This window comes from Urtica dioica, chromosome 11, assembly GCF_054948205.1.
Source record: "Urtica dioica subsp. dioica isolate 48M chromosome 11, U.dioica_male_clone48M_v1_H2, whole genome shotgun sequence".
In the NCBI taxonomy this organism is placed as follows: domain Eukaryota; kingdom Viridiplantae; phylum Streptophyta; class Magnoliopsida; order Rosales; family Urticaceae; genus Urtica; species Urtica dioica.
In genome coordinates this window covers 1,760,144-1,783,098 of record NC_142766.1, presented here as the reverse complement: position 1 = coordinate 1,783,098, position 22,955 = coordinate 1,760,144, and the positions used below count along the sequence as shown (strand labels likewise).

Below are 22,955 nucleotides of genomic sequence, written 5' to 3'. Positions count from 1 at the left end.
TTGGATGTTTAAATTCGTTTGTTAATGCATTTATGGAGTTTTAAATGCTCCCTTGATTTTTTCAAGGTAGTTATGGTCGAATTTTTTCTTTCCATTTTAATTATTTCGCTGAAAATAATGGGCGGGAATAAGAAAAGGCAATCCCGTCCAAATTTGACTGTTAATAAATGACACTGGCTATTTACAGCTTATTTACAGAACGTTGGCTAAAAATAAATTGGCTATTTTCAGGAGGCTACTTAGCTTAATTACCCTAACTCTTAACATCAAAGGTAAAAAAACACAATTTCAAGAAACAAAAATTATTCATAATCCTAAAATTAACATCCTCTCTAAAAAGCCGACAACAAGAAACAATAACAAACACCACCAATGCGTAGGGGGAGGGGTCGCGACGGAATAAACCATGGAGATGTAGTTGAGAATGAATATGCAAAAGTCACACATTCATTAAAAATGATCGAGGAGATGATAAGAATAAACAAAGCAAGTCACGCGACAAAAAACTGGGTATGAAAATGATGAAAAATAATTAAATCTTGGTATGGATTAGGCGGTCACTCATTAAATGTTGTTAGTAGATAGTCCCAATTAATGAAAATATCGACCAAAAAAACTATTAATAATAATATAAAAATATACATATACATTAAAATTATATCAAATAGTTTTCACGTATTTATGATGAAGTCGTTATTTAAGTATGAGATTGTCTTCAATTATTATTTTGCATCAAAGTAAACAATACTTAGCTCTTGATTAAAAAAAACTGGGCATTTAAAAATCGATTTAACGCTGAACAAATGAGACCTGAAGTTTGAGAATGACTGGCTTGATAAGTATGTTGTAATGGTTATTTACAAATTTCATAAACTCATTAACCTAGGGGATATATAAGTACCGATTACCGATGAGAAAAATGAGACATTTGAGTTTGAAAATGGCCTCGATAGGTGTGTTGTCATGGTTATTTAAAAAATAAGACATCTTGGTCTTCTTTTGAACCATGGATGCGGCGAAGCGGGTCAACAATGCGTCTTTGAGACTTTGGAAGGAGTGGATGCTTCCATGCCTCGAGCTGTTGAACCACTCAAAGCTAGTTCCAGTCAGCGTGAGACAGAATACCTGACACATGGTCGCGGTGTTTTGCCTTTGCATGAGCATTCATGTCTCGTATTATCGTACGTGAAAAGCAAGGTCTCATTTCCCATTGCAGGGTGCCAAGTCTAGCAGCTTGAAGTTTCTTTCACACTCTTGGGCGAATATTGATGCAGAGAATGGTGGAGAAGTCATCTCCGGGGCCTTGTAGGCGCTAATTGCTCGCAACCCAGCTTCTCTCGTGTTGGAGATCTGAATCATGGTTGCCACGTTCAAGCCGTTGGCCTGAACCGTGGGCTGCCCAAGAGGAGTCACTTGCCTCGTCTTGTTGGATGATTGGTCAACGATATTTACCATGGGGGCATTGCCATTTGAAGAGGCTCCATGCGCGTCTCTCCGTGAGATGAGCCTTTGTCTAAAGTCTCATCCTCTGGCTCCACGTTGGCCATTCAAGTGCTCACTCAAGTCGCCGCTTGCAGTGCAAAGTTGGTTGGCGTTTCTTGAGTGCGCCTTTTTGTTGGGCGTCGCGACTATTAGCTCTATCCTCACTCAACCCCAGCCTGTCGAGGGCTGAGGGTCGAGAGCGTCCACCCCTCGAAGCCGAGGGTGCTTGTCTCGACACTCCATGCAAGGTTTGATGATTAGAGGTGCCTGCACGATTCTTCGTGGCGTTAGGCGCTCCTTCATTGTTCTACAGAGGCTCAGGGTCGGTTTTGGAGTACGACTCCGTGTGCTCAGACTCCCCAGCGCGAGTAGGATTAAGATATCTCGGGGAATTTTGTTGTTTGTCTCAAGAGCCTTGCCAGGCCTTTGCATGGTGTAACCAATGAGGTTAGCTATGAGGACTCTATCTACTCCAGGCCTCTCGAGGAGTCCAATGAGTTGCCAGTCCAGCTCCTCTACCACGACCTCATGGTCTTCCTGAGAGTCTTGCGTTTGTGTCTGGCTCGTTTTTCCTAGAAGAAGCACGTTTGCATCCCTTTGCTCTCAGGAGTGCAGGTTTTAGTTTGGGTTGTAACCAACCCAAACCGCAATTGTTTCGGGTTGGTTTGATTTTTTTATAGTCGTGAGATTGAGTTGAACCAAACCAACCCGATAGTTTTAATTCTTTATTTTTTTAAGATTGCAAATACTTTATATGTACTATTGTTTAAAAAAATATCATTTTTCTAATCATATTATAATTAAATAAAAAATACTCAATATTATACTTTATTATTTGTGACTACATGAAAATTGGGTAGTTAAAAATATGCGTAAATTTTATTTTAATATGTAAATTTTCTAAAGATAAGTAAAATTTTGATTTTATTTGACAAATTTTTTTAGATATAACATACGTATATGATTTTCATTCGATTTATAAAGTCATTTGTCGAGAATTATACTCCGAAAAAACCAACCCGATTATTTTCGGGTTGGTTTGGTTTGGTTTTATATCTCAATCGAGTTGGTTTGGATTTTAAAACTAAAAAATTAGTTGTAGCGATTCGGATTGATATCACATGAAAAAACCGACTAACCCAATCCGATTACACCCCTACATAGAAGAAGTAAATAAGAGAGGCGAATAAAAAAAATAAGAAAAAGATCGATTAACAGATAAACTAATTAGAAAACTTAATGATTTAAATCCATCAAATTGAAAGGAACACGCTAGTATTTGTTAAAAAAAAGGGAAATGATTTGTGGCACAACTCACGATCCACAACGATCCACTCAGAGGTTGACACGTGTCCACCAACTTCCACGTGTCAACCTTTGAGTGGATCGTGAGTTGTGCCAAATAGCTTTACTCTAAAAAAAAAATAAGTTTTTATTTTTAATAATTTTTCAAAATAATAAGAGCATTTCAGGAATACTTAAATAATCTTACTGATTTTATGAGACGTAATTTTTACGTGGGTCAAAAATAGATTTGGACGGAAGGACTAAATTCGTAAAAAAAAATAAAAATTCAAAACCAACGCTAAAGAAAAAAGAAAAAAATATCCTTCAACTATCAACCAATGAGTCCAGGAAGCGGATGAAAATGACAGTACAAAAAGGAATCGTGCGTGGTGAGGTGGGGGCGGCTGGACGTGTGTCCCGCATGTTCACTAGATTTGAATTAGTTGTTTCGAATCCGTTACGCCCTTATCACTTTGCTTATTACCTCATGGAGCGATAGTTTGAACTACTTATTGATAAGATCAATTATTTATCTGATGGGTATATGCACTTATCACTGATAGATCAGTAGAAAAGGAAGAACACAACTCTGCACAGTGCATCAAAGATAGCGAGACCATCTCTCTCTCTCTCTCTCCTCTTCTACTCCTTCTCCATCTTCTAGCAAACAGCCTTTCAAACCCTAGAAATCATCGAACGTTGAGCCTGAGAATCGTTCTCAGATTCCACGGAACTATTCAGAAGCTCGAGGATTCTCCGAGCTCATATGACGGTGAAATATTGCGCTAGATTCGCCTCAATCTCGTTTGCGTTTGTGTTTCGTGTTTGAATTTCGCCTTCCTCTGCGATTGATTTGAAAGAAAAGGGCTCTATTTCAGCGTTTCGAGGCCCGAAAATGACGTCTTTGAGCAGAGAATTGGTGTTTCTAATACTCCAATTCCTAGAGGAAGAGAAATTTAAGGAGTCCGTTCACAGGTGAGTACAAAGTGGGGATTTTTTTTTTTTTTTTTTGGTGTGAATTTGAAGTCTTGTGAGATATAGTTACGTTAGATTTCAAATTTTTTTTTGGTCGGAGAGAAATGAATTTTATATCGTATTCTTTTTTTTATAGCAATATATTTTTTTTTAAATTTATAAATATTATGATGAAAATTTGATATATTTTAGCTTTTATGCCTACCCTAGTATCCGAGAACATTCGGGTTGCTTTAATTCTATAAAATATGATGCTTAATTATTCATTTTATCATATGAAGGAAATGGAAACCAATTTTTCAATTAGAGACCATAGTTCTGCATAAAGATTGAATTTGTTGTTTTTTCATGTGAACGAGTACGGATTCTAAATCACTTGCGGGATATAAGGTCATATACGCTCAAATTGTGAGTGTGTGTATTTATTTAACCTGCAACTTTATTTTCAACTTGCGGAAAAAATTATTTTTGTAGACTTGAGAAGGAATCTGGGTTTTACTTCAACATGAAGTACTTTGAGGAGAAAGTTCATGCTGGAGAATGGGATGAAGTTGAGAAATACTTAGCAGGGTATACGAAAGTTGACGACAACAGATATTCAATGAAGATATTTTTTGAGATAAGGAAGCAGAAATATCTTGAAGCACTTGACCGGTATTGATTACGGTTTATAAGCGTCAAGTTGTTTTGTTTTTCTTGTGGAAGGCTTAAATATTTTGGATTTATTGTGGTCGTTTTTTTTTTGTTTTTTGTTTTTTTAACAGTCCGGACAAGCCAAAAGCTGTCGATATTCTAGTGAATGATTTGAAGGTATTCTCAACATTTAACGAAGATCTGTACAAGGAGATTACTCAGCTTCTAACTCTTACCAATTTCAGGTAATTTTCTAAATTAATTTTGCAATAATAAGTATTTTACGTTGCTAGTTGATTTTGATGTGTAGTTTATTTTCACCTTCAAGCATAATTGGTAGGTTGTGGTGTTAGAAAAAAATGGTTTAGATGTGATGTCATAGGCCAATAATTCAAGTAACTGAAGGGCTGATACATATATTTTCTCTAATTGGTTCGTCTTCCCAAATACCAGGGAAAACGAGCAGCTGTCCAAGTATGGGGACACCAAAACAGCTCGCAGCATAATGTTAATAGAGCTTAAGAAGCTCATAGAAGCAAATCCACTTTTCCGAGAGAAGCTTGCTTTCCCGAGTCTGAGAGCATCAAGATTGCGTACTCTTATCAATCAAAGGTATGCTTGACATCAGTTAGAATTGATTTTTTTTCTTCAAAACGTGAATCTTTATATTAACAAGGGCTGAAAGCCTAATTACAAAAATGGAGTGCAAAAGCACACCCGACCAAATCATAACCTCCCACAAAGAACCAGGAGGTCGGTCAATATAGAAAAAAGAATTTTTACAAAAGAGTCGTGAAAAGACCCTAACCTTGGCTACATAACGCTAACCCAATCTCTCTGGAGATCCGGCACTGATATCATAAGAGGAAAACATATTGAGTAGAATGAATATTTCAGCCTTCATTGATCAGTAATTTATAGCTTACAATTAAGTCAACTCCTTCGTAAAATAAAATAGTAAGATCTGCCAGAATAACAAATAAAATTAGAATAAAATAAAATCTAATATCCTGTTTAACAAGTTACCTAAATTAGATGCAGCTAATTTATAAATAACGCTTAAAAAGATTATCCTAGTACCGACTTAAGTTTGATTTATTGTTGCATACAGCTAAAGACAAGAAAAATCACTGTGAGGAAATTAAAAAATGCTCTCTTCTCTCTCCTCTCTCCTCTCTCCTCTCACTGCCATTTTGTCTTGACCATATTTCCCTTTCGAAATCGTGGCCGGTAGTAATGTCAATCTCTTTGTCGACAAGTTTAAACTTGAAAACAAGGAATTTAGATGTTCTATAGGGAAGGATGGCAATTTAGTTAGAATTCAAGAGGATTGCAAAGGGAAGCTTTCAGCATCTTTGTCCAGAGAAAAGCAGCAGCATGGATTCGAGACAGGACGGTGGAGATTTTAGAATCTTTTCAGCCGGCTTTTTTTCGCAGACGCTTTTCCTTCAACAACGTTTTTCTCTTCATCGATGTGTTAGAGAATCAGAGGGGAAGGTGCATCAGAATCTTGAAGGTAGCCAATGGAGATAGAAAGATCATTCTTATTCCTGAAGGTAGGAATCTGAAGGGTTGGCAACTTTTTGCTCGCTCTCTCTCCAAGATCCTCGAAGACGTGAAGATTGTCCAATGCTTTCCGAAATTCGAAGTAGAGGAGATGGCTCACGGGAGATCAACCCCGGTCTCGGTGGTGAACGGACGGAGTTTTAAAGAGGTCACTGCCGGTAAAGGCTCTTCAGTTCTCTCTTCGTCTTCAGTGCCGAAAGGAAAAGAAGTCTTTGGTCAACGAAACGCAACGTCTAGGGATGCATGCAGTTCCAGTTTTGAAGGGAAGAGTGAGGATATCCACGTACGAGATTGGAGTGTAGCTGTGCTTGTTTGTAGATTTGAAGGTGTGGACCTATGGAAAGATATACTCCAAGAGATTCAAAAAAGGTTGGATAAAAATCTTTCTTGGTCCCCGGTAGCAGGAAACAAAGCTGTGATCTGGAGCATTGACGAGGAAGAGAAAGCCGCCCTCCTTTCAACTCCGATGATTGTCAAAAAGAAGAGAGAAGTTGCCAGCCTTAGTGCATGGTCATACGAAGAGCTGAGAAGGGATCATAAGGTTTTTCTCAAAAACAGTTGGATTGGTATATAACGGAAGCGGCAGAAGTGGATTCATGTCAGAAAGGCCATCATTGGGGCAAACGATGCAATAGCTTCGGTAAGAGCAAACCCTTTCCTACGGTTAATCAAGGTTCTAGAGTTCATGCAGATGAATGATGATTAATGAGAGTTCTTTAATTTTTCCTGGAGATTGGGAATAGATGGAATTTCTATAGGACCCGTTTTTCTAACGGGATTTATAACTTCTTTAGCTACTTTAGCGGCTTGGCCGATTACTCGCGAGTCCCGATTATTTCATTTTCTTCTGTTAGCAATGTATAGCGGTCAAATTGGACCATCTGGAACCAAGACAGCCTGTATGAGATAGGAGCCAGGTTAGGTGGATTAATCGAGATTGCGAGAGAAACTCTCGACTTTTCTTGTCTCCAGTATGCCAAAATCAAGTGCAGAGGAAGTGCCTCTGGTCTCGTTGAACCGAAACTGTTCGTAGGAAATACCCTGCGCCTGGGTATTTTTAACCTGGGTGCTTTTTCTGGTCTTTTCCAAGTTTCTCCGGAGGAGGTATCGTCGACATCAGCCCCTGTATGTTCACCTCGTGCCGATCCAGCGACTGAGAAGTTGAAGCGCTCAGGTTCCTCGGGAATTGTCGCTACTCCTTCACGCGCCTGCCCCGAGGAGGATGTGGTGGCCGAGGTAGAAGATACCCTTTGTGCCTCTGGTAGCAGAGCAACTTTGAAGTCGCACGTTGTCAGAGATGTTGGAAAAGGAAATGATATTATTTCTCATACTTATTGCGCGCGCTTACCTATCATGCATGGAAACAGTCTCTCTCCTCTGGATAACACGCCACGTGTCCCTGATGCTGTCTTTTCTGTCCCCTCTTGTTTAGTAGTTGGAGATAACGCTGGTTCAGCTGGTATTATGGGGATCCTGGAAAAAAGCGGCTGTCTCTCATGTGGGCCTCAATCTGGAAAAAGGGCTTCCTGTACAGTTTAATCTTTTTTTCCCTGCTAGGTCTGATTTGGACCGCTCCAGAGTAATTCTTCTTGGATTTTTGAGATTTCTGGGCCGTCAAAATCTGCTATGAACGCAAAAAACATTTCCACGGCTAAGGCCAAGCCCAGTCGGTGGCATCCAAAACAAAGGCAGCTCTTTGGTGTGGCGTCCATAGCTAGATGGAATGATTTCCTTAGAGAGAAGAATATTGTCCCGCGCACGAGAAATTTTTTCACTGACTATGACAGCGACTCGGAACTGATGAGGGACTGGAAGCACGGAAAATTCTTCACTCGAAGACGTTGAGAGGACCAGGAGGTCTCTTCTCCATTCTTCCAAGAGTTGGGCTTGGCGAGCGACTCAGAGGGTGTTGAGTTCGTAGTTGAAGAAGAGAGGGGTTTGGTTGATGAAGATGGGGTGTCGGACTTGGAGGACAGTTCTTCTGAAGACTCTTTCGTGTCTTCTCACGAGGAAGGTGAGATCGACCCCGATGCTTGTCTTGATGGTCTTGCCCTTTTAGAGCTGAGACGTCTTTAGATCTTGTGCCCTTTAGCGATCCGGATGTCGCTCCGATCCCTTTCACGTCACCATCGCCGATAGCTGTTCAGTCTCCTTCATCTCCGGCAGTTACGCCTCCTCGTGCACTTTTGGTCCAGGTGGGAGAGGGATCCGGCAAATCTTTCAGAGTTAAGGGCCTTCGCCGGGAGCTTCGAAACCTTGAAATTGAGATGTCCTTTGGTAAAAAGGAGGCTGGGTTTTTACCAAGGAATCAATGATGATTCTTTCTTGGAACATAAGGGGGTCGGGTGATCCCGAGAAGAGGAGAGGTATTAAGGCGTTGGTCTGTAGCATTAATCCGGAAATAGTAGTTTTTCAGGAGGTGAGGAGGTCTTTTGTGGATAGAAGATTCGTGGGTAGCGTGTGGAGCTCAAGATTCAAAGAATGGATATACTTACCCGCGAACGGTTCATCCGGTGGTATTCTTTTGGTGTGGGATTCGAGGAAAATCAGCGTCCGGAATAATTTTGTGGGTACTTTTTCGGTTTCGGTTGAGGTGGTGTCGACTGATTCTTCGTGGTGGTTTTCGGGTGTTTACGGTCCTTGTCACCCGGGCGAGCGTGGGGACTTTTGGGACGAGCTTGCTGGCCTGGGCGAGCTGTGTGGTCCGGTAACCAAATTGATTGGCCTGAAACCCACGACTCTAATCGCATCGAGTTTTTTGGGTATCATACAGATAAAAGTCTCGTTTACACTTATTTATTATGCCCGATTCCCAACTCTTTGAAGAACTGAAGCACCTCAGCCTTAAGAATCTCCTAGAAATTATAAAAAAAAAACCATGGAGACCCGTCCGGTCCGGGGGATTGTTTCTCGCCATCCGAAAATTGCTCTAATCTCATCTTCATCGAAAGGTTTCTGGCCTGCCATTGGATGTTCCAGTCCCCTCTCGAACAGGGATTAGCACGGTACGTCTCGAAGAAGCCGTTAAATTCATTTACAATTTCTTCCTCGTTGACCGTGATAGTCTCGTCCTCTATTTCCAACTTGATGGAATTCTTTGCCTTTCTCGCGCTAAGAAGAGAATGAAATAAACTCGTGTTACCGTCCCGTCCCGTCCCGTGTTTAGCCCAACCAATTTTCGACTTTAACTTGCAATCCTTTTCTCATTTGCGAGAATGCTATCCAATTGACCTTTCAGAAAAGCCCTTTCAAATCTTTTCTTTTCTGACCATTCGGGACCAGCCTCCAGTATGTCCAAACTGAAAATCTCTTTTGATTCTCAATTTCTTACCCAACTTCCTTTCGTTTTCACCGGCAGCCCCAAGCCTTAATTTTATTTTTTAATCCGTGAAACTTTCCCATAGTACGATGACCTGACCAACCTTCTGGAACCTGTTCCATCCACAAGTCGGCAACTAAAGCTTTAAAGTCGGGGTGTTCCAACTACTCGTCAATGTGCTCGGGCCCCATTTGGCCGGTTCGGTAGTAATCATAGGAAAGTGGTCCGAAACGCCCTTGAATTGAAACTCTTGTAAAGAAAAAGAGAAAATACCAACAACGATCTTGTCGATTGTACGCGTTTGGCTGCCATTCTCGGTTGTCAAAAGGAAACGTGGCCGATATCCTACCTTGGTATGCCTTTAGGCAACAATCCGAGAAGCAAGACTTTTTTGGGATCCCGTCCTCAAAAGGCAACTAAAAGGCTGGCTGGGTGGAAAAGGGGTTCCTCTCGAAAGGCGGCAAGATGACCTTGATTCAGTTTGTGTTATCCGCTCTTCCAACATATTTTATGTCGGTGTTCAAAATGCCTAAAGGGGTGGCAGATGACTTGGAGAAGATCATGAGAAGCTTTTTCTGGGAAGGCCTTGAAGGCCGGAAAGGTAGCTCCGGAGTTGCTTGGGAGGTGTGTTGTAGGCCAAAGGAAAAGGACGGTTTGGGTCTAGGAGGTTTGAAAGAGAATAAACTTGGTGCTACTCGCAAAATGGTTATGGCGCTTTCCACTTGAGCCTAGGGCTCTTTGGCACAAGGTGATAGTTGCCATTTACGGTTACCATGACAATAGGTGGGATCCTAGCCCCGCTACAGGATGCACACTTCGCAGTCCGTGGAAATTAATCAATTTGGTACAAGATGATTTTCACAAGCATTACAAGTGGATAGTAGGTGATAGATCAAGAGTCTGGTTTTGGGAGGATTCATGGTTAGAGGGAAAGCATGAAAGCGAAGTTCCCCGGACTATACCGACTCTGCTCGTTGAAAGGATCCCCTATCGCAAGTTTGGCTTCCCCTACGCTTTCGTTTGAAGCCGTGGATTGGAACTTCAATTTCCCAAGAATCTTATCAGACTGTGAGGTGATGGAATTGGCTGCACTTTTGGACATGCTTGAAGAAGTGCCCTTGTGGGAAGGATCGGAGGATCGAAGAGCGTGGATGGACGATTCAGAGGAGTTCTCAGTAAAAAGCATGGCTGCAGCCATCTCTCCGGCGGCTACTGCCCCCTCTGCGACGTTTTTCAGCACTATTTGGAGTTCAACGGTTCCGAAAAAAGTGAAGATTTTTGGGTGGAGGATTGCTATCAAACGAGTCAACAAGGCTGCAGAGGATGATCAACATTTATTTGTTTGTGAAGATGGTTCTTCGGGAAAGTCGGTATCCACGCTTCTTCTGTTATTTTGTTGACTGATTTTTTCCAGGTTCACGCAGCGACTAGGAAAAAGGCTCAATGGGTGGCAGCAGTAAAAGCAAGAGTGCTTGCGGGATTTTGGGCGATTTGGCTTCTAAGAATCAAATGCATTTCCAAAGACGAAGGTTGGAACGCAGAAGCTCTTCAAGAGACATCTAACACACATAGCTATGTGGCTTCACAGCTCAGAGAAAGAATTCAAAGGCTACTCTTTGGCGGATTTACAAAGAGATTGGGCAAGCGCCATATGAAAGCAGAAAAGGAAGAAGTTCCTTCCTTTTGTTTTGTGTCTTTTCCCGGTTACCAGGGGCGGGAGCTTTTGAGCCTTTAGAGTATCTCTTTTTCCCTATGTACAAAGACCTACAGGGTCTCTTTTGGTTGATGTCTCGCTAAGACAGACACTAGATTAGTTTTTGTATCTAAGCTTCATCTTTCCTCTGTGTAACGGACTATAAGGTCAGCTTTTGGTTGTGGTTTCGTTTTCTGGTTTTGCTTAGCCCGGGTTCGCGTGCTCGACTGGCGTTGGATCTAGGGAGCAGGCTATAAACTTTCCATCTTTTGTGTAAAGTGGCTTTCGCCTTTTCTAATATATTAATGAAGTTACCGTTTAAAAAAAATCTGTTGAGAAAAGAAATCTGTTGAGACGTGAGCATGTGGGACTTCCCTTGAAGTTTAACCAAGTAATCTCTTCGATATAGAGTGGAGGGTCGGTCAAGGAGAGGTCGGAGATCTCGTTGAAGAATCTCATGCTTCGTCTGGCTCTCATTGGTTTGTTTTTCTCCGCGGCAAATATGATTACGTTGAAATCCCCGCCGAGGCACCATCGGGAACCGCAAATCTTGCCTAAACCAGCCAACTCATCCCAAAACTCAGACCTTCCAGCAGCACGACATGGCCCATAAATCCGAGAAAATCACCACGGAAGATCGCCATTCTCTATCTTAATTGACACCGAAAAATTCCCAACCAAACTCTCCAATACCGACACTCTTCTTGAATCCCAGATAATTACGATACCACCCGCTGCTCCAATAGAGGGTAACGAAACCCATTCCTTGAACCTGGATCTCCAAACATTACCGATGAACCTCCGGTCGATTTTAATTCTTTTGGTCTCTAGAAGAACTAGAATATCCGAGTTGGTTTTTCATACCAACGATTTTATGCCTCTTCACTTATCAGGGTGACCAGTCCCTCTTAACATTCCATGAAATAATCCTCATTTAAGACCCGGCTTCCTTCCTGAGCGTTATCTTTTTTGTGTAGAGGGTTGCTTGATCCAAAATAGGCTAGTTTTGAGTAAATTTTTTGTTAGTTGTTTATTTTAGCATATAGCTTCCTTTGGAAAAGTTAAAGCTTGCCTGTTCACATTCTCAAATTTTATCTTCAGTATTTTCTTCTTTATTTTTATATTACTGTCCATCATTGCAGATGAAAGTGAAACAATGCGTACATGTGAGATATACCGCTTTTAGCACTTGCTTTTTTTTCCTACTAAGTATGAACAAACCATCACAGCTACTAAGTTTTGTTTTTCAATTTGTTTGACGTGGTTATATCTTTTGTTTTTCTGGAAAATATCCATCTAGATAAGCTGAAAATATAAGATCACCTGTTCTATCTAGCGATGCACGGCACTTGAATTCAAATCTTCTGCTAAAAATTTGGATGAAATCTTGGTAGTGGCTATTGTGCATCGCATAAGTTCTAAGCTAAAACTATTGATTATATTTAGACGAGTTGCGGTCACTTTGTTCATGCAGTTTGAACTGGCAGCACCAGTTGTGCAAAAATCCTAGGACAAACCCAGACATCAAGACTTTATTCATCGACCATAGCTGCTCACCTCAGAATGGTCCCTTGGCACCGACACCGGTCAATCTTCCTGTCACTGCTGTTGCAAAACCTGCTGCTTATATCCCACTTGGGCCACATGGAGTACGTTCTCTGCGCATCTCAAAGTTTCGTGGAATAAATTCTTCACCTCTTGGTTTTGAGGGTTTGTATACAAGGATAGGGGGAGTTACGAGGTGTCCTTATTTAATATATATATTTTTTTCTGGGTCTAGCTCTTTCCTCCTGCTGCAGCAGCTGTTGCTAATGCTAATGCCAACGCCAATGCTAATGCTTTAGCGGGATGGATGGCAAATGCCTCTGCATCTTCTTCCGTCCAAGCTGCGGTTGTTACTGCTTCGTCCATCCCTGTTCCGCAGAATCAAGGTTAGAACCTGGGCTCAACGTTTCTATCTGATGCATACTTGTGCTCAAATTTATTACAAAGGACATGATCCTGTTAACTCTTGGCTGAACTCGGCTTTCACTTGCCATTTTGGTTCTGTGTTAAAAAAAAAAAAACATGGCTATTGTTCCCCTCACCAAGTGAAGAGAACTTGTTCGTATTGTTCTAAATCTGATTCCTGAGCTGTGTATCAGAATTGAACTGGCTGTTTCACATTTGTACTTTCTCTCGTGCCTTATTAGGCAATAGTCATACTAATGGTTATTTACAGCTGGGAAAATATTTTTGTTACTGTGAATTTTGTATATGTTGGCTATTCATTCATCAGTGATACATTGATAATCCATTTTTCTTATGCCTTGGTAGTTTCAATCTTGAAACGTCCTAGAACTCCCCCAGCAACTCAGGGTATGGTTGATTACCAAAGTCCGAATCCGGATCATGAACAACTAATGAAGCGACTGCGACCAGCTCATTCTGTTGAAGAGGTGACAAAATATTGTTCTTTAGAACGCCACTTTCAATAGTATATTCTAATTCTACATATAGTGATGAGTGTAAATTATGTTACTTTTTTGTTAGGTCTCATATCCCATGTCTCGACAAGGTTCTTGGTCACTAGATGGATTGCCAAGGAATGTTGCATTTTCATTGCATCAAGGATCTAATGTGACAACACTGGATTTCCACCCTTCACATCAAACATTACTCCTAGGTTTTTACTTTTTATTAATCTTGGTTTTGTCCGGTTTGAAACCCTGAGATAGATTAAATTATAACCTGTGCCCCAAGAGACAGGCTGTCTTCCTAACGTATATCCCTCTTGAGCAGTTGGCTGTAACACCGGAGAAATAACACTCTGGGAACTTGGATCTCGAGATAAGTTGGTTTCAAAGCCATTCAAGATTTGGGATCTTTCATCTTGTTCGCTGGCATTTCAGGTATTCCAATTGTTACTCTTGCCTTTTCCCAATCTAGAGACATGATATTATCGTAACTAATGGCGATTCCATGATATCTTGGGATTTTGTATATGTTGGCAACTTGTGTTCTCATGGTTTAGACATAATACAGGCCGCTACGATCAAAGATGCATCGGTATCAGTCAATCGTGTCATTTGGAGTCAAGATGGAAATTTTTTCGGTGGGTAAAATTCCAAGCAAGCGTAATGGAGTAAAGTAGTTTTCACTCTGTTTTGTTTCTGCATCTGTAGTGTCTACTTTTTTGTAATAGAAAATGATATTCTAAGTTGTACCCATGTATATATTATTATTAAAAGAAATACATTCTCTCTTAAAAAAGAAGAAGAACAATAATCTCAAGCAACAATTTAGAGCCCCTTTTTTGGAGTCATATATGATTTATCTGATTCCTTGTTATAGGAGTTGCATTTACCAAGCACTTAATACAACTTATCTGATTCCTTGATATAGGAGTTGCATTTACCAAGCATTTAATACAATTATATGCTTATTCTGGACCAAATGACATGCGCCAACATGTAGAGGTGAGTTCCTGTGATATAATGTCCGTTCTGTGGGTAGTTTTAGTTTTTTCGTATTTAACTTGGCAACTCTGTCGCGTAGATTGATGCCCATTCTGGCGGGGTGAATGACTTGGCTTTTGCTCATCCAAATAAACAGCTATGTATTGTAACCTGTGGAGACGATAAATTAATAAAGGTACCGCTTTTGTGAAATATCTTGAAATTAACATAGATGCAACTTCTTCAAAAAACAGATGCGAATTCTTCAATTGAGAACACCAATGTCTTTGTTCCAAAAATAACTCCCTTTTGGATCTGATTAACTCAAGATACAAAGTCACCACATTGGCTTAAAATGTGATGATATCATTCCTAAGCTGAGGATGAAGTGCAACAGGTGTGGGAGTTAACTGGACGGAAACTTTTCACTTTCGAAGGGCATGAGGCTCCAGTGTATTCAATTTGTCCTCATCACAAAGAGAGTATTCAGGTTAAGTTATTGATTAAACTTGGTCTGTTTGTATATTAATTTCAGTTTTAACTGCAATGTTTAGGTAATAATATTAGAATTTGTGCTATCACCCGCCGTAAGTTACCTTTTCCACATTACTAAATACTCAGACATGCACTTTTGTTTGTCGTCTTGACCAGAAAGCGCGTTCTTGCCACTAGAGTGTAAACTAACTAGCTCTCTGATATCATAGTGCCCACTTTGGGTTTAACTTGTATTAATAGTTCCACGAATAGACATGCTTCTCGTGTACTTACGGCGTGCTTCTAGTTTGCAGTTCATATTCTCAACTGCTATTGATGGGAAAATAAAGGCTTGGCTCTATGACAATATGGGGTCTAGAGTGGACTATGATGCTCCTGGGAAATGGTGTACTACAATGCTTTACAGTGCTGATGGAAGTAGGTAATAAAATAAAATCTGAAACTCAAAATTCATCAGTTCCATTGTTCCCTTAATTTCATCTGGGCAATAGCTGGGATGCAAACTTTCCTTTGTTCAAATATTGTTCTATTGCATGTCTGCTCGGTCTTCCCAGTGGTAATGCCATTCTGAGTATACTCTCCGTTGTTGACCATTATATGACATCTTTGTCATCACTATCACTATGTTTAAAATGGTATCGCTTTTCTTTTGATATTCTACTCCTCGTGTGGTCCCTAGATTGTTTTCTTGTGGAACAAGTAAAGATGGAGAATCTTATCTAGTCGAGTGGAATGAAAGCGAAGGAGCAATTAAAAGAACATACAACGGCTTCAGAAAGAAGTCGTCAACAGGTGTTGTGCAGTTCGACACAACCCAAAATCACTTTTTGGCTGCTGGTGAAGACAGTCAGATAAAGTTTTGGGATATGGATAACAACGGTCTTCTCACAAGCATAGATGCTGATGGTGGACTTCCGGTCTGACCAACACTCATATTCTATTCTTTTAGAGACTGCAGATATACCAAATTACAAGCTTATATAAAAACTTTTGAATCTTCCAGAGTTTCCCTCGCTTGAGATTCAGTAAGGAAGGGAATCTTCTTGCTGTTACTACTGCCGATAACGGATTCAAAATACTTGCGAATTCGGCTGGCCTTAAGACTTTGAAAGCTATCGAGTCCACTTCGTTAGAAGTGTTGAGATCTCCCATGGATTCTGGTGCTGTAAAGGTTAGGCTATCTTTCGTTTGCTTATACTTGATTTTCTACTTAAATTCTCCAATATGTATCATCATCATAACTAGCTCATTTGGTGACTAATTAGGCATCTGGCTCATCTGCTATTCCGCATGCTAGTCCTGTCAATTGTAAAGTGGAAAGAAGTTCACCTGTCAGGCCTACTCCAATTATCGTATGTCCAATTCAAACTTGTGAAACATTCTTTTTCAGACCTGCGTATTTCATACATTGACCATAATAATTAAGGTTGTTGCAGGACTTAAATGTGTAACTTAGGTTTGGAAAAACGACATAAATTCCCAACGAAGATTCTCGTAACAAGTTGCCCATTGGGTTTACAGAATTCCCCATATGCTCATAAATTTTGGCCAATATGATAACATTTATCATTATTTCGTTATTTGAGCAAAATGAACTCCCTAAATGACATAGAATGCACTCCACTCTTCATTTTTCTTGTTTGGTTGTTTGAATAAACTAAAAATAGAAAATGAAGTTATCAAATAATTGTGGCCACTAGGGTATTCTCCGCGGTCTATAATGCCAGGGTCCTCGTGGATATTAGTCGGGTCTAACCCGGACACCACGGTTATTAAAAAAAAAATGAAAAGAAGAAAAGATCTGTGGAGTTGATCTTCTGGCTTAGTTTTGTTTCCACTGTTTTTGGTTTCATATTCAAGAATGGAGTTGATCCTATGGTTAGAGGCACGGATAAGACAAGGTCTGTGGATGAGGTTGTGGACAAAATCAAATCGTGGCAATTGACCGAAATAGTGGATTCCACTCAGTGTCGGTTAGTCACATTGCCAGACAGCAAAGATGCATCCAGCAAGGTGTCTCTCTTACCAGTGTTCATAGACTTCTATATAACTATCGATACGTGGAGGTTTTTTTTTTTTTTTTTTTGTGTGTTAAAGTTTGAAATGTTTTAGGTTGTTCGGCTTCTATATACAAATTCTGGCGTGGGAGTTTTGGCTCTGGGTTCAAATGGTGTTCAGAGGCTCTGGAAGTGGCCCCGCAATGACCAAAACCCTGGTGGGAAGGTACATGATCAGTGCAAGAGATCAAAATTATCTGTTTCTTGCTTCATCATTGTGCCACCGAGCATTGTTATCTAAGGCTATGGTTAGACTTCAAAGATATTGATACACTGCTAGTTCCAATAAAACAAACATTAAACTAAGTTACAACAGAATGAGTCGGACTAAAACTGGCCATAGAACTCGATAGGGTAATAAAATACATTTTTTTTTTGTTGGGAATATAATTCCCATGGTAGGTACAGTCACGATTATCGAGCAGACTGTAAAACAAGACAATTTGTTATTTCTGCCCATTAGTCTATTATTGAATGCAGACAGGATTTGATGTTCAAGTCAGACTGTCCAGGATGATATTAATAATGTAAAGATATCATTATTTAAGATGCGAGGTATATTTTACGAAAGTTAGCGAATTTTTCGACAGGCCACTGCTAGTGTTGTTCCGCAACAATGGCAACCAAACAGTGGTCTTGTCATGACAAATGATGTCTCAGGTGTAAACATTGAAGAGGCAGTCCCTTGCATAGCACTCTCAAAGAACGACTCATATGTAATGTCAGCTTGTGGTGGAAAAGTTTCCTTGTTTAACATGATGACATTCAAGGTACGGTTTTCCCATCCTCGAGTTGTTCACAATTTTATAAAATATATGTGCGTTTTTTTTTTTTTTTTTTTTTTTTTTTTTTTTTTATGTTTGCTTTTTCGTTATATTTTTATGCAGGTAATGACTACGTTCATGCCGCCGCCCCCTGCTTCGACCTTTTTAGCATTCCATCCGCAGGACAACAACATCATAGCCATAGGAATGGAAGACTCGACTATCCACATTTACAATGTCAGAGTGGATGAGGTATTCACTAGAAGCTATTTACTTCACTTTTTGCTATAGATATCGCAACTCAAATCCCGTACCTAGAGAAAATACATGCTTCTTTGATTTATTCCTCAGGTGAAATCAAAATTAAAGGGTCACCAGAAGCGGATAAGTGGTTTGGCTTTCTCCACCAATCTCAACATTCTAGTTTCATCGGGAGCGGATGCTCAAGTAAGTGGTGGAACCTTTTATCTCTTGTTTTCTTTTGGTAGTAAAATACAAAGAAGTTGCTCTCTTTGTCTCTCTTTGCCATTGTTGTAACGGAGATATGCGTGTGCAGTATATTGACCTTTGTCTCAAAAGTTTTCTTCTCTATGGAATAAAGTTTACAACTTTTGCTAGTGAGTTGGTGTTGAAACTGTGTTAGTACTATATTGGTGCACACTAAAGACCTTTGGGTTGATCGTAGGTCTATAATCTACTGGTATTCGTAGCTTTTAGTTCCTTCATTGAATCGCTGCTAATCCATGCAGCTTTGTGTGTGGAGCATTGATACATGGGAGAAGAGGAAATCAGTGGCAATACAGATACCCACTGGGAAGGCACCAGTAGGGGAAACTCGAGTGCAATTCCATTCGGACCAAATTCGTCTGCTGGTAGTTCACGAGACTCAGTTGGCAATATACGATGCCTCCAAAATGGAGTGTATCAGACAGGTAATATCGAGATTTTCCAAGATGTTTAATCGATGTAGTACTAGAAACACAGTTTGTAAGGAGTTCCCGTTTCTCGTATCTTCAGTGGCTTCCGGGAGATGGAATTTCCGCGCCCATATCTTATGCAGCATTCTCGTGCAACAGTAAATTAATTTACGCCACTTTCTGCGACGGTAACATCGGGGTATACGACCCCGATAGCTTGAGACTGAGGTGTCGTATTGCTCCATCATCGTACTATTCCCAAGCAGTCCTTAACGGGTAACGTAGTGCTCAAACCCAGTTTCAATTACCACGACCTCGAAGCTTGCACTGAATTCTTACCGTATGGGTTGTTGACTATTTGCAGAAGCCAAGGTGTGTACCCGCTGGTCATTGCAGCTCATCCACAAGAGTCGAACCAATTCGCAGTTGGGATGACAGACGGGTCAATCAAGGTGATGGAGCCAACAGAGTCAGAGGCTAAGTGGGGAACGGTCCCGCCCGCAGAAAATGGCCTGCTGAGCTGTCGAGCGGGATCTTCGTCAACGACCACGCCCGATCTGATGCAAAGATGAGCCCTGCGCCGCTCTTCTATTGCTGTTCACGGTACAGTGTCTAGTTTTATTCAGCATAGAAATTTAGGTTCCCTGAGTTGCCATTTTGTCTGCTACAAGTAGCGACAAGGGGCTTTTACAGATCTTACGGTATTCCTTCCTACATTTGTTTGTAGTCAACTAATAGGTGAATATTTGTTTCTAACTTATGAAAAATAATTCCCTGTGTTTGTGTATGTATTGATTCTTTGGTGATAGGTAACTGTATTTCATAGCCTAATCTGCCATGGCACGTGGTAGCTTTCTGGATTCCAGACCATGAACATGTATGTTCTCTCGTATAATCCTTGCGTGTACAAGTCGTTTGTCAACCGCAAATTTTCTTCCTTATCCTCTTTCTGTGCCATGTCCGTATGTCACAAGCTAATTAGACAAGGCGTCTCGGCTCTCAAGCTTAAATTTAGAAGCCTAAAAACCTTGTAGCTTGGTTTCACTCCTACTCGCAGCTAACTTACGAGGATCGGAAACGACCAGACTCCAAATATGTGTTTTAGTGTCTACATAACAACCATCTTGGTTAGCTGCTCTTGATTTCCATGAGACGTTGAAGACATTAATGACACCAGAGATGCGGTCAAAACTTGAAGACCAAATCTTGAAAATAAAATAGCAGGTAGAACCATAAAGAAATACAAGGTTCCATTTATTATCTAACTATATAGAATCCCAAGAATCCAAACAGTATATGATCACATCTTCTATAAAACTTTTTGTCCGCATTTCAGAGTGCAAATAATTTTCGTGACAATGAGATCAAATATGCACTTTAAAATATGATCTGTTCTAAACCAATCATAAAAATACCTCAATCTCAATTTCGAGTCATATACTAGACTTTGTTTAAAAAAATAAAAAATAAATATGAGGGAAAAATACTATAATTTAAAAAATGGTAAATTAGGAATAGGTATACTTGAAAGTTGAAATTGTATTATGAGGGAATAATACGAGTACCTCAAAATATAAAAAGAAATTAATAGTTTAGTGAATGAGAATAATTATGTTACAAGAAGAAACGAATATAGTCTTATAGATCGTAAACTTATTAAGTTTTAACATATCAAAACAAACTACACGATATAAAAGAATTTGGTGAATGAGGAAAGCCTATTGCAGATACCGTTAATAAAACTTTCAGCTTCCTGCAAGCACGAGGTACCGTTAATAAAATTAAATTAAAAATTCATATTACAGATCTTCAGAAAATATTAAATGCATTAAACACCTTTGCTATCACTTCATAAATAGGGGTTACAACTTAATTCAAGAATGCCTCTTCTTCACCCCCATACGCTGGCTTCACATTCGAACCCGTCATAGGACTGATATTACCGGCTAACATACCATTCAATTCAAACGCCATCTGAAAAAGAAAAAAAAAACATCAAGTCAGAAATGGTACATAAGAGACACGGTCAGAAGTATTGCCACATGATATTGACGTACATGATGGTAATGTAAGAACTTATTACACATACTAAAGGTGTTCTAACGACAAGAACACGTTAAAGCGGAAGCGAAAAAGATCGGTTTACCTCCGGCCATTGTTGTGTTTTCCGGCGAGTTCCGGACTCCGACTCCGGCGAACTATTTCCAGGTTCTTCTAAGCTCTCGCTCTTACCTTGAGATGGTGTTGGTTTTTTGAAGAGAAATTTCATTAATTGGACTTAATAATTGATTAAATATCAAGACTAGACCCTAACTTTTAAAAATATCCAAAAATGGACTTTTGTACCCAAAACGGACAAAATACCCCTAAAACCAATATTTGAATAATTTGCCCCCCCTCTCTCTATCTTACTCGACATAAAAAATTTGTACGACGCGGTACGATTCGATACGCGCTGTACGACGTGATACGATATTGTACGAGTGAATACAATGGCATTCGATGGACAAACTTTGAACTCCGGCGGCGGTTCAGAAATCCCGAGCTCTCAGAATTTATGACTTGGTATTTATCTGATTTGTGTGAGTTGAGCTGATTTGGATCGGATTTAAAAAGTTAGGGTTTAAAAATGGGGCTGGAATATGATGAGCTTCATGCATCGTACGATATCATACGATGCTGTACGATGTCGTACGATGACATTCATACAGCTGTACGATGTCATATGATATCGTACGATACCAAACGATGTTGTACGATACTATACGATGGTGTACGATGCCATACGATGCTTTATGATTTTGACTTAATTTTTTTTTGTTATTTCTAGGACAATTTGAACTATATCTACAACGTGCCTTTTCCGGGTCGTATCATGTACGGTGAGATCGGTATCTTGAAGATAATCAGGAAGAGATTTGAAGATCTCGAGATAAAAGATCGAGTAGTACACGTTGCTGAAGAAGTTGAAGGAGAAGTCGGACGTGGATCAAAAAACGGCGAAGTACACGTTGACGGGTAATTTGCATACCCTTCATTACTGGGTATACGAGGCTATCACAGAGATCGGGATGAGATTCGGGTCAAGCCAAGGTATTCGAGTGCCTAGGATGCATTCGTGGTCCAGCAACGTTGTCATACTGGGCAAAGATATCGAGGCCGTCCTGAATAATATAACGGTAACTTATTTTCTTTTAATATTTATAAACTTTATGTCACATCATTTTGGAATATTAATAATTGTTTTTGGTTTTGTAGGTGGGCGTTCTTCAGATGCTGAGACCAAGGGCAGCAGATAAAGAATTTTTCACTCTACTCGAGAAGCAGACGAGCAAATGTCTATATCCGGTAGACGTCGAGGGAGAAGAAGTGACGGAGCCGCGCACTATTGATGAAGAAATCGATCGAGTTGCGGCTGTCTCAGAGGAGGCCGATTTCCTCGTAGTTGACGAAAACTCCGATGACGAACACGCGTCAGACACTCCACATATTCGTCATGCCAATCCGGATGTCGATTTTTCTGAGTATCCTGCTCTCGAAGCTGCCGCTCGGTCCGAAGTTCGTGAGCCGTTTGTAATAACGCGGGAAATGTGGGAAGAACTACAGCGATCGCAAGGGATGGTCTTACACACTTTGAACATGAACGGGCGTAGAATCGAGAGAATCAAGCGGCACCAGGTATAAACTTATTTAATAGAAATTTTTAAGTTTTAAAACTTAGATTTTGACAAGTTTAAGTTAAAATTTAATTTAAGTTAGATTTAAATTTAATTTAAGTTTTAAGTTAGATTTTAAATTTTAATTAAAGTTTTAAGTTTTAAGAAATTTAAACTTATAAAGTTAGATTTATTGACAAGTTTAAGTAAAAATTTAATTTAGTTAGATTTAAATTTAATTTAAGTTGTAAGATAGATTTTAAAATTTAATTTAAGTTTAAAGTTTTAAGAAATTTATACTTATAAACTTAGATTTTTTGACAAGTTTAAGTTAAAAACATGTTTAGACTTTGTGACAAGTTTTAAATTCAAAACATGTCTAAAATTTTTGACGAGTTTTAAGTAAAAAATATGTTTAGATTTTTTGTCATGTTTTAAGTTCAAAACATGTCTAAAATTTAATTTCTTAGTCGGTTCTCATATATTTGGTGACTTTTACTTGCAGATTCGCATGTGGGAGAGGCTGAACGTCGTCTTCTCGGACGTTACGGGCTTGCCTGGGGGTGACACTCACACGACCCAAGCTGAAGGGTCACGACGTCGTCGCCGTAGACCTCCTCCTCCTCTTCTTTCTTCTTTTCAAAAGTTGTCGTCTTCATCACCGAAGCCGTCTT

General features: G+C 39.9%; 1 protein-coding gene across 2 annotated transcripts; it reads left to right on the top strand.

Annotated features, from left to right (window-relative positions):
* The first annotated feature begins 3,362 nt into the window (after positions 1-3,362).
* LOC149380633 (topless-related protein 3-like) lies at positions 3,363-19,568 on the top strand. 2 transcript variants are annotated; one of them, XM_089600833.1, is made up of 26 exons: positions 3,363-3,744; positions 4,219-4,398; positions 4,509-4,622; positions 4,831-4,989; positions 12,430-12,604; positions 12,736-12,886; positions 13,272-13,393; positions 13,488-13,620; positions 13,737-13,846; positions 13,980-14,049; positions 14,340-14,413; positions 14,493-14,588; positions 14,790-14,882; positions 15,181-15,308; positions 15,567-15,804; positions 15,891-16,058; positions 16,153-16,239; positions 16,748-16,900; positions 17,000-17,110; positions 17,535-17,714; positions 17,832-17,960; positions 18,060-18,155; positions 18,458-18,640; positions 18,726-18,901; positions 18,990-19,228; positions 19,435-19,568. In XM_089600833.1, the coding sequence occupies exons 1-25, from the start codon at positions 3,665-3,667 to the stop codon at positions 19,195-19,197; spliced, it is 3,414 nt and encodes a 1,137-aa protein (XP_089456959.1). In that variant the 5' UTR covers positions 3,363-3,664; the 3' UTR covers positions 19,198-19,228; positions 19,435-19,568. The 2 variants fall into 2 exon arrangements, with proteins under 2 accessions (XP_089456959.1, XP_089456958.1); XM_089600832.1 differs by having other exon boundaries at positions 18,990-19,568.
* Positions 19,569-22,955: the final 3,387 nt, after the last annotated feature.